The sequence below is a fragment of the Perognathus longimembris genome, chromosome 10, assembly GCF_023159225.1.
Source record: "Perognathus longimembris pacificus isolate PPM17 chromosome 10, ASM2315922v1, whole genome shotgun sequence".
NCBI lineage: Eukaryota > Metazoa > Chordata > Mammalia > Rodentia > Heteromyidae > Perognathus > Perognathus longimembris.
In genome coordinates, this window is record NC_063170.1 from 11,943,659 (window position 1) to 11,956,985 (window position 13,327).

Genomic DNA, 13,327 nt, shown 5'->3' on the forward strand with positions numbered 1-13,327 from the left:
TGGAGTTTGAACATCCTGGGAACACTGGAGACCTATCTTAAATAAGTATGCACGTGCACACACACAATATATTCATGACTGACAGGAACGTACTTCAGAGTTTTTGCCTAGCATGTACAAGACCCTAGATTTAATCCTCAGCACTGCAGGAAAAAGAAAAGGAAAAAAGGCATGTTGATACACACCTATAACCCAGCACTCAAAAGACTCAGCAATCTTGATTTTGAGAACATGGGCTACATAGTAAAATCAAATCATACAGGGCTAGCTAGCAAGATATTGTTTCAAAGTAAAAGCAAAAAACTGTAGTTTGCATTTTGACATTTTTTTGTTTGTGCCAGTTTGGGGGTTTGAACTCAGGTCCTAGGTGCTATCCCCACTCTACCACCTCAGTCAGAGCTCTACTTTCAGAGTGTGTGTCTATAATTGGAGATAACAATCTCACAAGCCAGGCGCTGGTGGCTCACACCTGTAATTCGTGTGTGTGTGTGTGTGGTGTGTCTATAAGTGGAGGTAAGAGTCTCACAAGCTAGGCGCTGGTGGCTCATACCTGTAATCCTAGCTACCCAGGAGACTGAGATCTGAAAATCATGGTTCAAAGCCAGCCGGGGCAAGAAAGTCTGTGAAACTCTAACTCTAAATAACCACCAGAAAACCAGAGGTGGTGCTGTGGCTCAAAGTGGCAGAGCACTAGGCTTGAGCAAAAAGGCTCAGGGACTTCAGGAGGCTGAGATCTGAGGATCATGGTTTGAAGCCAGCCCAGGCACGAAAGTCCATGAGACTCTTTTCTCCAATAAACTACTCAGAAAAAGCTAGACATTTTGCTGTGGTTTAAGTAGCAGAGCAGTAACCTTGAGCACAAAAGGCTCACGGACAGCACCCAGGCTCTGAGTTCAAGCCCCAGGACTGGCAAAAACAAAAGACAAAACCCCAAAACTCAAGGACAATGCCCAGGCCCTGAGTTAAAGCACCATGGCTGACCAAAAATAAAAAAATAAAGTCTCATTGGAAGTGGTGCTGTGGCTCAAGAGTAGGGCACTAGCCTTGAGCGGAAGAGCTCAGGAACAGCACCCAGGCCCAGAGTTCAAGGCCCAGGACTAACAACAACAAGTCTCATAGACTCTCCTACCATGGCTGGCTTCAAACCATGATTCTCAGCCTCCCAAGTAGATAGGGTAACAGGTATGTGCCACTGGCAATTAGCACATTTTGACTCTTAATTAATGCAATGTAGTCTAATGTTCTTGGTGGAGGAAAACTAGCTCTGCCACTAACTAGTTTTCATTGAGCCATTTCCAATATATAACTACCTGAGCCTTGGTTCCTTCATCTGCAATGTGGAATATAAACAGTCTATTTCACTGCCCTGTTATGAGAGTTAAATGATACTGTTAATAAACAGTATACTATGGAGATTGAAACTAGGCACTCATTCACTATTATTAACTTCACCACCCACAATGCATGTAATGTTTGCAGTTGCTACAGTATGGGGTCAAAACTGGCAACTAGGGACACTGCCTCAGAGTTTTCCACATACCTTTACCTTGCACATATATATATATATATTATATATATATATATATATTCAGTCCTGGGACTTGGACTCAGGGCCTGAGCACTGTCCCTGACTTCTTTTTGCTCCCGGCTAGCACTCTGCCACTTGAACCACAGCGCCACTTCTGGCCATTTTCTGTATATGTGGTGCTGGGGAAATTGAACCCAGGGCTTCATAGGAGTGCGTATAGGAAGTACGCACTCTTGCCACTAGGCCATATTCCCAGCCCCTTACCTTGTTATTATTACAAACCCCTTCCTTACAAATACACACTCCAATTATGAGCAGGGTCTATTTCTTATGGTTTTTGTTTGTTTGTTTTTTCCCAAAGCTCCAAATAACATCAGAAGCTCTGTACGGGACAATATGCCTGAGTCCTAACAAGACGAGTCGGTAGAATGGGGGTTCTGGTTCAACGTTCTGTCCCAATTTAACTATTCAGTCCTGGGCAGGTAGTCTCAACTCACTCCCAAGGTCCCTTCAGATGCCAAACTGGGAAGATCTCGTCAACTCAACATAAAAGGTTAATGGTGACAGTAAATCCCTGATCAAGACTTTCCCCCAACTCAGCCCTCAAAGGTCCCTAGCTTCCTTGCTCTCAGACGTCCACGTTACCCTCGCGCCCCCAAGCGGCCGAGAGCTCGCATTACACTTCACGGCGCCTCGCCCTGTTTGCAGCCTGTTCCGCGCGGTCCCGGGCTCCCAGGGCGCCGAGCACCACCCGAAGAGCACGGAGAAGCGCTCGGAGCCCGCTCAGGGCTACCCTAAGTATCTAGCAGGTCCCATCTTTCCTGGAACACTGGACAAGGACGAGATCCCTCCGCCGCGGGGAGAAGCGCGCAGGGAGGGCCTGCGGGGCACACGCTGTGAGGGAGCCGGGGCAACCCCGGAGACTGGCGACGGCCCGGAGAGGCCTCCAGGTCCAGCCCGGCACCGAGATGCGTCTTCTCACCTCCCGGGCTCAGCAGCAGCTTTAAAGCTTCCAGGATCTCGTTCAGGCCGCACGTTTCCACAGCGCCTCTGCCCACAGTCTCTACCGCAGCGGCCATGACTAGAGGGGAACGTGGCGCTGGCGACCTCTTCGGGCGTTTCTTAACGCGCACGCGCCGCCGCCATGTTAGATGTGGCCGGAAGCGTCCGACACGCTAAGGGGCGGGTCCTACGGTATGGGCGGGGATTTAGTCAGCCCCGCCCCCTTTCTGATTTCCTCTGTTCCCCTACATCTATCTGCTGGAGGTCAAAACACAAGAACCTACACTCACAGTTTCCGGAGCTCAGTATGATTAATTGCCATGTGAAGGATAAGGTAACTGGTGTGGTGGCAAGCGGGCTGTAATCCCTGGAAGAAGCAGGGGATCATGAGTTTGAGGCCAGCCTGGGCTATACAAAAGAAACAAAGAGGAGAAGGATGAGGGGACGACAGATAGTTTATCGTAGAATATGTATGTTTTAATGTAGACAATATTTGGGTGCCCTAAACATAGGAAAACAATGAGGTAGAGAGATGTATGTACTTCTAATAAAGTTTGGATAAACGAATGTTCAACGGGTCAATTGCCAGTCTGTCCATCTGTCCCTCCCTCACTTTCTGGGTCTTTAAGGCTGTCACTTGCTTGGCCTTGTGTCTGAAGAAGGAAACATCCTTAGGCTTCTCTCACCCTATACGGCTGTTTTGCTAGAATTCCGTATGGAAGCTTGGGGGTTTCTGATTTATTGGAAGTGAAGTCTGGAGGCTTCCTCCTCAGTTTTCAAGGCGTATAATGAAGCATCCATTATAACCAACCCCAGCAGAGCTATCAGGGAATGGGCTAAACTTCTGCTAAGAGCCATCACACAGAGAGCATATTCAGGGTGTGTGTGTGTTCCAACAATGAGTCCATTATTGGACTGGAGGGACCACAGCTGAGCTAGTCATCAAAGCAGGCTGGGGGGCATTTGCTTTTCCCAGAACTAACAAGGCTAATAGTATTCAATGGTTGTCAATAGCTGCTGTGTCAGGCTGGGAATACAGCTTAGTGGTAGACTGCTTGCCTAGCACTCACACCTCAGCACCACATAAACAGGAAAAGCTGGGAGTGGCACTGTGGCTCAAGTGGTAGAGTGCTAGCCTTGAGCAAAAAGAAGCCCAGGGACCATGCTCATGCTCTTAGTTTAAGCTCCAGGACTGGCAAAAAAAAAAAAAAAAAAAAAAATAGCTGCTGTGTCACATAACAGATCCCAGCCATTTTTTTACTTCATTTTTTAAAAATGAGGAACAGTCTTCAAAAGCCACATGTGATAATCAGTGTTTGCATTCCATTTTCCACAATTGGCTTCTATTTGTTTCTTTTTTTTTTTTTTTTTTGCCACTTGAGCCACAGCGCCGCCGCTTCTGGCTGTTTTCTGTATATGTGGTGCTGGGGAATCGAACCTAGGGCCTCGTGTATCGGAGGCAGGCACTCTTGCCACTAGGCTATATCCTCAGTCCTCTATTTGTTTCTTATTAGGTTGTTTTGGGGGGAGTTTTGTTTTGTTTTGCATTCTAAGACTTGAACCCAGGATCTCACAAATGCTAGCCGAGTGCTCTGCCACTGAGCTACACTCCCATTAAGCTTCTCCTGAATTTAAAATACAAGGGAATACTACTACACCCCTGTTGAGATGGGAGTCTTACAAACTTCTATGCCCAGGCTGGCCTCAAACTGCAATCTCCACCTCCCAGGTAGCTAGGATTACAGGTTTGAGCCATCATGCCCATCTGCTTTTCCTATTTTCTTCTCAGAGTTTACTTCTTTAAGTCTTTGATCCATGTTGAATTTTTTTGTACATGGTAAGGTGAAAGAAGGTCCAATTTCATCCTTGGCATATCATCATGGAACTGTTTTTGTAGAGTACCTTTTCCCCACTACATGCTTTGGGCACTGTTGTCAAATACCATTTGACCATAGATGAGATTTATTTCTGGACTTCGACTTCCTTTTCCTTTTTTTTTTTTTTTTTTTTTTTTTTGGCCAGTCCCTGAGCTTCTTTCACTCTCCTACTTGAGCCACAATGTCATTTTTGGCTTTTTCTGTATATGTGGTACTGAGGAATTGAACCCAGGGCTTCATGCATGCTAGGCAAGCACTCTACCACTAGGCCACATTCCCAGCCCTGGACTTTAGCTTCTTTATCACCTGAAAGTTAGAAGCTTACATGCTTCCACAGAAACCCAATCAAAACAAAAAAGTTTGGGATGATGCAGTTCTGAAGATGGAAGGCCTGTAAGGACTACAGAACAGTTTGCCTGTACTTTATGACATCATACAAAGTTTACAAAATACAAAGTTTAAAAAATAGGTGGTTTATACCTATAATCCTAACTCAGGAGGCTGAGACCTGGAGGAACAAGGTTTGGATCCAGCCCAACAGAAAAGTCTGAGAGGCTCTATCTCCAATTAAGTAGCAAAATGCTCAACTGGAAATGTGGTACAAGTGTAGAGTATTCGTTATGAACAAAAAAGCAAGCAAGAGTATAAGGCCTGAGTTCAGATCCTAGTACCAGGACCCAGCCACGCTGGAGGTGTGGCTCAAATGGGAGAGCAACAGCTAAGTAAGCATGAGGCCCCAAGTTCAAATCTTAGAAGTGCCAAAGGAGAGAAAAGGGAGTTCAGTTGAACTCGGTATGGAGACACATACTTATCATCCTAACACTTGGGAGGCCGAAGCAGGAGGATCGCAAGTTTGAGGCCAGCCTGGGCTACATAGTAAAACCTTGTCTCAAGAAAAGAAAAATGTAACTAGTATAACCACTTTGGAGAACAGTATGGAGGTTCCTCAAAAAGCTCAGCATAGACATACCCTATGACCCAGCCATACCACTCCTAGGCATCTATCCTGAAAACAGGTTCCAGGCTACCATAAAGACATCTGCACATCCATGTTTATCGCTGCACAATTCACAATAGCTAAAATATGGCTACAATCCAGATGCCCCACTACAGATGAATGGATCCAAAATGTGGTACTTATACACAATGGAATACTACATAGCGATTAGAAATGATAAAATATTGGTATTCACAGGGAAATGGTCAGAACTTGAACAAATGATGTTGAGCGAGACAAGCCTAGAACACAGAACCAAGGGGCATGGTCTCCTTGATATATGACTGTTGGGGGAGGGGGAGAACAATAGAGACCAGGTCTGCAAAGTAACAAACTTCTTTTCAAATGGTATTTCCATATGTTGGAGTCAGTAACTTTACATTATGTATCTAAAACCAAACAACTAATAAACAAACATAAAAAGGTCTAGGATAGACCTATCAGTGGATCACAACAGCTCAACAGCTATGTACACATGATTATATAAGACAAGGATAAGCAAAAACAATTCCAAGAGAAGGACACAGGAGGATTCTATTGTTGTTCCGTTTAATGTTCTAGGTGAATTTCCTTTGGTGTACCCTACGTGGCTACTGTATATGATTTTGGTACACTGGATACTGTATATATGCCTACCTGAACTAGGGAAAGAAAAATGAGGGTGTAACAGATATGACAAGAAATGTACTCACTACCTTATTATGTAACTGTACCCTCTTTGCAGAACACCTTGTCAATAAAATTTAATAAAAGAAAAATGTAACTCCTCTGTATATTACCTTTTTATAATTAATAAAAAGGTTTTAAAAAGTTAAAATGTTTACCATAGTAAACAAAATTATCAAAAGAAAATTCATTGGCACAGCCGAGAAATGTTGAATGAGGATGTTCAGTACCAGCACTGTGGTTTTGTGGTGTTTTTTTGTTTTTGTTTTTGTTTTTGTTTTTTGCCAGTCCTGGGGCTTGGACTCAGGGCCTGAGCACTGTCCCTGGCTTCTTTTTGCTCAAGGCTAGCACTCTGCCACTTGAGCCACAGTGCCACTTCTGGCCTTTTTTTTTTTTTTTTTTTTTTGTATATATGTGGTGCTGGGGAATTGAACCCAGGGCTTCCTGTATATGAGGCAAGCACTCTTGCCACTAGGCCATATTCCCAGCCCAGCACTGTGGTATTTTAAGCTAGATCATCCTTGAGGGACTGTGTACTGCAGGGTAGTTTAGTGGCATCCTTAGAGGTTGGCTTGAGGACAGTAGCAGAAACTGCCAAGTGTTCCCTGAACCACTTAGGTCACCAATGGCTCTATGGGGACACTGTGAGACCACTGCCCCTTAGCTTTTGGTACTTTATTGCAGGCCACATGATAGAGTCCTGTCGCCTTGCAAAGGCAGTTTCCCCATCTGACCCAAGCAGCATGAGTGAAAGCTCCGCAGAAGCCATTTCTGCCTGAAGCTTCCTTCTTCGTGGCTGATCTCCATCTTCCTTACACTCCCAGTGGAATCAAATCAAAAATTTGACAATGATTTAGGAAAATTCTTTAATAAAATTTATTTTTAAAAAATGCATTCTTGAGAACAGCTTTTCTTTTCCACTCCCCAAGAAAATACAAAATTATCCACACCTACAGACATATACACTCAAAAACTAGACATTCTCTACTCCACACTCCCTTAGAGACAGTGGAAAGGGCAGAATCAGCAACGTGAGTCCCACCACTGATTGAAGACATGATTTTTGCTTTCTTCCCCAGGTGACGCAATTTCGAAAAAATTCTGCAGGGACTGTCAAAATTTGAAAGTGTGTATTGTCAATGAAAAGAAAAGAATCTTGAAACCCTGTGCTCTCCCTGCCCCCCTCTGCCCCCTCCTTCACCCTCTAGGGCGGGGTTTTCCTCAACATCCACCTGAAATTGGGTGAGCTGGATGCAGAGCAGCCAGGTTTTCTACAAATACCACAAATAAGAGCAGGCACTTGGGGAATCAGGGCATCAGGTACAAAAGGATCCAGGAGAAGAAACATTCTGCCAGAACTTTCAGGAAGAGAGGCCATTTGCCTCCACCAACCTCAGCACCAGGTGACTAGATAGCAGCCACAGTGGCTGCGCCCCACCCCCAGCCCATCGCCTGTGTTTCCTGTCTTCCTTTGGCAGTGGCACGATGAACACTGCTGATTCTCAGAATATACCAATATTGTTGTCAGCGATAATGAAAAAGTCAGTGGCACCTGAAAACACCATTTACGCCCCCGCCTCACATGGAAGCAAGGAAGCCCATAGTGACATATTATGAACACTGCCTCAGAAAAGACATTTCAAGTGAGTACTGAGGACATGGAAAACAAAATCTATGCAGGGTCTGAGTACACACCACCAGCCGAGACAACCACACAAAACACGGGCCATGTACCCTAAAAGGACCCAGTCATTTCTGTGTCCAGGAACTCCCATCTGAGGCAGAGTAACAGAATTCAGGAACATAAATGGGTATTAGAATGCTAGTGCATACAGTTTTCAAAAACATACATATTTTTTTCACCAGGCATGGTAGTACATGCCTATAATCCCAGCACTGGAGAGGCAGAGGCAGGAGGCTCATGAATTTAAAGCCAGTCAGGGCTGGAAACAGCCCAGCCTGTGTTCTAGAAAGATAGATAGATAGATACCCTGTCTAAAAGGGGGTGGGAGGAGATAGGGAAAGGAGGAGGAAAGGGAGAAAAATTTATATACACAACAAAACAGAAGTTCGTTCCTTCGAAACATGAAGGAAGTCTCAAGAAAATCTACAGATTGCTAGCAGAATCCTCAGAGGCTGGAGTTGCTCTTTTGAAATAAAATTCAGGGAGCTTCAGGACATGATCACTATGTAAAAAAAATTTTTTTTAAAGACTCAAGGAATAAGTGGGGAATTTGCTAACAAACAGAGAGCTCTAAAATAGAACTGGTTCACAGATCAGTCTCTTCCAGAAAAACCTCAAGGGACGGCTGTGAAAGTCCATCCACCACCACCATCATCCTGCGTTTGCGTGGCTGGGCTTGTGGCAAGGGGACGCGTCTCCCCGGGTCCACTAGTCCTCACCACCGCCGTACATGTCGGCCAGCTTCTTGAAGCGGTTGCCCCACTCGTTCAGGTAGTCGTAGTCCTGGTCCTGGTCAGACTCCGAGGAGTTCAGGGAGCTGAGACTGGCAGCTTCGGAGCCGCTGCCTTCATAGTCGAACACCAGCAGGGAGTCATAAGGGGGGGCCGTGGGGTCACTATCGGCCGCCTTCAGGTTCTAAAGAAGAGGAACACAGGAGGGTCAGCAAGGGCACAGCACACCTGTGTGCGCCTGCGTGCAGCCGAGGCCTGCTGCCTCCTCTGGAGGTCTCACAGGACAAATCCCGGAGCAGTTTTCAGGGTGTCATCTTAATGAACTGGCATGGGGGGGTGGTGGTGAGGACATGAGGATAAAGAAAAAGTGATAGGCAAATAGGCAGAATGGCCCCTAAACGAAAATGACAAATGAAATGTCAAGATGAGCACCCCCAAAACCAGGGAAGGGGTCCCAGGTCCCACACCACCAGCTAGGATGGACAGAGACTAATAATGAGAAGACCACACACTGATGCATGCAGCTTTTTTGAACTCAGTATCCTGTAACTGCTTTGCTCACAGAAGGCACACTATCATCACTGGAGCCACAGCTCCACTTCCAGCTTTTTGGTGATTATCTAAAGATAAGAGTCTCATGGACTTTTCTGCCCAGGCTAGCTTTGAACTGTGATCCTCAGACCTCAGCTTCCTGAATAGGCCTCACAGCACCTTGCCTAAGGCTCTATTTGAAACATTTTCCTTAATATTTGAGTTTCAAGATCTATTACACTGGTGCAATCAACCCTGTCTACTTACTTCATCAATAAAATTGCCAATTTCATCAGGGTTGGCAGGGCGGGGGGCGATACTGGGGCACGCTCATGAGGGTCGGCACCACGTCATTGCGAGTCACTTCTGGCCGAGCATCCAGTCCCCTGTGCAGCTGGCTCAGGTCAAAGTCCTTAGGAGAAAAAGGCAGAAGATGACGAAGAGTCGAACAAGCCACATCCACGTACACGTAGCTGGGACTGGATATGGACGTGCCAGTGTCTTAACTACCACATGTATGGTATTTGCCAGTGTGCTGTGCCTACCTCAGTGTGAAATGATAGTTTTCCAACTAAGGGTCTTCCAGCCAGCAGTTGAAAATATAGCCCCGAATGAGTAGCACTAATGGACAGAGACATCAATTCTTGTGTTTTGTTCACTTTTTTTTCTTGGTGTCACTAGGGATTGAGCTCAGGACCTTGTGTTTACTAGGCTGGCACACTACCACCCGATCCAGGCTCCTAATCATTTTTCTTTTAGTTTATTCACATAAGATCTTGTGCTTTTTTGGGGGGAGGAGGTGGCCTGGGCCAGCCTTGCACTTGGATTCTTCTATCTCCACCTCTTGAGAAGCTGGAATTACAGATGGGTATGACCACACACCGCCTCTTATTCCCTTTTCGTACAACATGATCGGTGAGCTATTATTTGGCGATTATCCACTCTCTTCCCAACCTAGCTGCTGGGCAAGTGTAATCCATCCATGTTGGACTTTGTCATGTGACTCTTTTTTTTTTTTTTTTTGGCCAGTCCTGGGCCTTGGACTCAGGGCCTGAATGCTGTCCCTGGCTTCCTTTTTGCTCAAGGCTAGCACTCTGCCACTTGAGCCACAGCGCCACTTCTGGCCATTTTCTGTATATGTGGTGCTGGGGAATCGAACCCAGGGCCTCATGTATACGAGGCAAGCTCTCTCGCCACTAGGCCATATCCCCAGCTCTGTCATGTGACTCTTGAAGCAATGGGACAGTGGCAGGGAGCCTACTGATAAAGAGAGATGACACTTTCTGGGACCAAAGTAGACTTCTATGCAACTTATCACTTAAATACATTCAGCAAAACTCAGCCTAGATCAGCTGAGCTCGAAAAAATAAAATAAAAAAACAAAAGCAAAAGAGACTGGACATGTGGCTGAAGCTTCAGAGTAGCTGCCTAGTAAGCACAGGGCCCTGAGATCAAATCCTAGTACCACTAAAAACAGAGGGTAGAAAGCAGTCATTTCAAATGCTTGCTTTCTCCTGAGCATTCCCTTTCATGTGTTTAAACGTACCTGGTCCTCTTCACCACCTCCTTCTTCATCATAGTAATAAACGTTGTCCCGGGTGTCATCTTCAGGGGGTAACAAGGGCTCTTTGACCGCCCTTTTCCTCCTCACAAACAGCAGGAGCAGCAGGGTCAGGACTGGAGGGGAGAGAGAGGAGGGATAGTGAGGACAGGCCCAGGCAGGGAGGGCTAGAGCAAGGGGCCATAATGTAGGCAAGGGGCCAGTGGATAGCCAATGCCTGCCTTTGAGATACCAATGCACATGGCCTCCTGTTGCTGCAGTCAATATATATGTGGCACAACACAGTGGAAAATGGCCCTAGGAGTCCAAGGGAAGCCTTTTTTTTTTTTGGCCAGTCTTAGGGTTTTGGACTCAGGGCCTGAGCACTGTCCCTGGCTTCCTTTTGCTCAAGGCTAGCACTCTGCCACTTGAGCCACAGCACCAGTTCTGGCCATTTTCTATATATGTGGTGCTGGGGAATTGAACCCAGGGCCTCAAGTATACGAGGCAAGCACTCTTGCCACTAGGCCATATCCCCAGCCCAAGGGAAGCCTTTTTTGTTGTGGTGGTTGCTGGTCCTGGGACTTGAACTCAGGGCCTGGGTGCCCTAGCCTTACTGTTTGAGCCACATCTCCACTTTCAATTTTTTGGTAGTTAGTTGAAGTAAGAGGTGCATGGACTTCCCTGCCTGGCCTGGTTTCAAACTGCAGATCTGCAGATCTCAGCCTCCTGAGTGGCTAGGATTGTAGGCGTGAGCCACCGGTGTCCAGATGAGGCCTTTTTATTGTCATGTCCCAGATCAGTCCCTGGAAATGTGTGAAATGTGTGCCCTGGGAGATGGGACAGACTATAAAAGGCACAGGCATATATTCTTTATCCTAAAATATAACTGTGTGAGCAAGCATTAGCACAACTGAATGCCAGGGTTCTGATCTGATCTTCAGAAGCATTTTAGATTATATATTTAATTTTAAGAAATTAGTAACATAACAATTGTGATTTGTGAGGGAGGGAAACACCAGGCATGGTTATGTCTGTAACCCCAGCACTTAGAAGGCTCAAAAATAACTAAAAATAAATAAATTTAAAAAATAGTACATGACTCATTGTAACATTTTTTCAAAATACAGGATTCTGGGTTGTCTTCATATTTCTTTGTCCTCTTTATACTTCTGTATTTTTCGTTGTCTGCCAAAGTACCAATACATTACATAGAGGGCTGGAGGCACAGCTCAAGTGGTAGAGCACCTGCCTAGCAAGCATGAAGGCCCTGAGTTCAAATCCCAGTGCCACCTCAAAAGCCTCTTTATCTGATTTATCACAGTGAAATGGGAGGGTGCGGCAAAGATGTCTTCCCGACGTACTCAACTTCTGAGTGAGAAAGATGCTAGAAGTCAGTCATCAATGATGCACGACTATAAATCCTAAACTACTTGGGGGCTGAAATCTCAAGGACTGCAGTTCAAAGCTAGCCTGCAAAAAGTCCACAAGACTCCATTTGCACTTAACCAGCAAAAAGTTGGGCTAGAGGCATGGCTCCAGTGGTAGAGCTTTAGTTGAGTAAGCTTGAAAAATAGCAAAGGATGAAAAAAGATGAAAAAGAAGGGAAGATGGTGTCTCCGTGGACTTCACAGGGCAAGGCAGGGCTGCTTTCTGGTCTTGGACCACTTACCCCCGTAATGTTCAGTAAGAGACAGCTTCTATCCTATTTTATCTTTGAGAGCCTTTTCCTTTGTTTGCCCTGAATCCTAGCCCCCCCCCCGCCCCAAAAGTCACTTCTAAGGGACAATGCTCCCCATTTGAGAAGCGGAAGGCTGGACTGCCTGGCAGTACTTACTCAGAACAGCAAGGATTCCTCCAAGGATACCCAGAATGGCGGACACTTGCAATCCTGCTTCTACGTAATTGGCTCTCATGCAGTTGTTCACAGCCCCTTCGCAGTCACATACGATGACGTCCAGTGTGGTCACCTGGTCTTTGTTCTGGTTATCCATGAGCTTCAGATTGATTTTGTAGTCACCCAACTCGAGGGGTTTCTTTGGTTTCAAAATGAGAGACTCTTGGGCTGAAGAAAACAAAAACAAATAATGAGATCAAGAGAAGGAAAAATAGGGGCTGGGAATATGGCCTAGTGGCAAGAGTGCTTGCCTTATACATGAAGCCCTGGGTTCGATTCCCCAGCATCACATAGATAGAAAATGGCCAGAGGTGGCGCTGTGGCTCAAGTGATAGAGTGCTAGCCTTGAGCAAAAAGAAGACAGGGACAGTGCTCAGGCCCTGAGTTCAAGCCCCAGGACTGGCAAACAAAGAGAAAGAAAAATAACAAAGAACTTATGCTGTGTGTGGCTGTGTGTGTGTGTATGTAAGAGTGCATGAGAGGGGCTGGGGATATGGCCTAGTGGTAAGAGTGCTTGCCTTGTATACATGAGGCCCTGGATTCAATTCCCCAGTACCACATATACAGAAAATGGCCAGAAGTGGCGCTGTGGCTCAAGTGGCAGAGTGCTAGCCTTGAGCAAAAAGAAGCCAGGGACAGTGCTCAGGCCCTGAGTCCAAGGCCCAGGACTGGCAAAAAAAAAAAAGGGGACATGAGAGAGAGACATACAGACAGACAGTATGAGGGCTTAGGCTCAGGAGGACCTGAATGCTATCCCCTGAGCTTTTCTGCTCAAGGATAACTAGTGCTTTAACCACTTGAGGCACAGAAACATTTGTAATTTTGGTAGTTAATTGGAGATAAGACTCTCACAGATTTTCCTGCTTGGGCTGGC

General features: G+C 46.0%; 2 protein-coding genes and 1 long non-coding RNA gene across 3 annotated transcripts in view; 1 reads left to right on the forward strand and 2 right to left on the reverse strand.

The window, feature by feature from the left end:
* Tango6 (transport and golgi organization 6 homolog) overlaps positions 1 to 2,678 on the reverse strand; it is a 150,608-nt gene extending 147,930 nt beyond the window's left edge. The window contains exon 1 of the mRNA XM_048355226.1: positions 2,511 to 2,678. Within this exon, the coding sequence (XP_048211183.1) occupies positions 2,511 to 2,607 (97 nt within the window). The 5' untranslated portion in view covers positions 2,608 to 2,678. The remainder of the gene's footprint in view (positions 1 to 2,510) is intronic.
* Positions 2,679 to 6,228: 3,550 nt separating this feature from the next.
* On the forward strand, positions 6,229 to 7,908 carry LOC125358254. Its single transcript, XR_007212286.1, has 2 exons — positions 6,229 to 6,310; positions 6,559 to 7,908. It is a non-coding gene; the product is annotated as an uncharacterized LOC125358254 (long non-coding RNA).
* Positions 7,620 to 13,327, reverse strand: part of Cdh1 (cadherin 1) — a 66,192-nt gene continuing 60,484 nt past the window's right edge. Inside the window, 5 exon segments of the mRNA XM_048355245.1 lie at positions 7,620 to 8,669; positions 9,284 to 9,331; positions 9,333 to 9,428; positions 10,563 to 10,693; positions 12,394 to 12,621. Coding sequence (XP_048211202.1) covers positions 8,463 to 8,669; positions 9,284 to 9,331; positions 9,333 to 9,428; positions 10,563 to 10,693; positions 12,394 to 12,621 — 710 coding nt within the window. The 3' untranslated portion in view covers positions 7,620 to 8,462.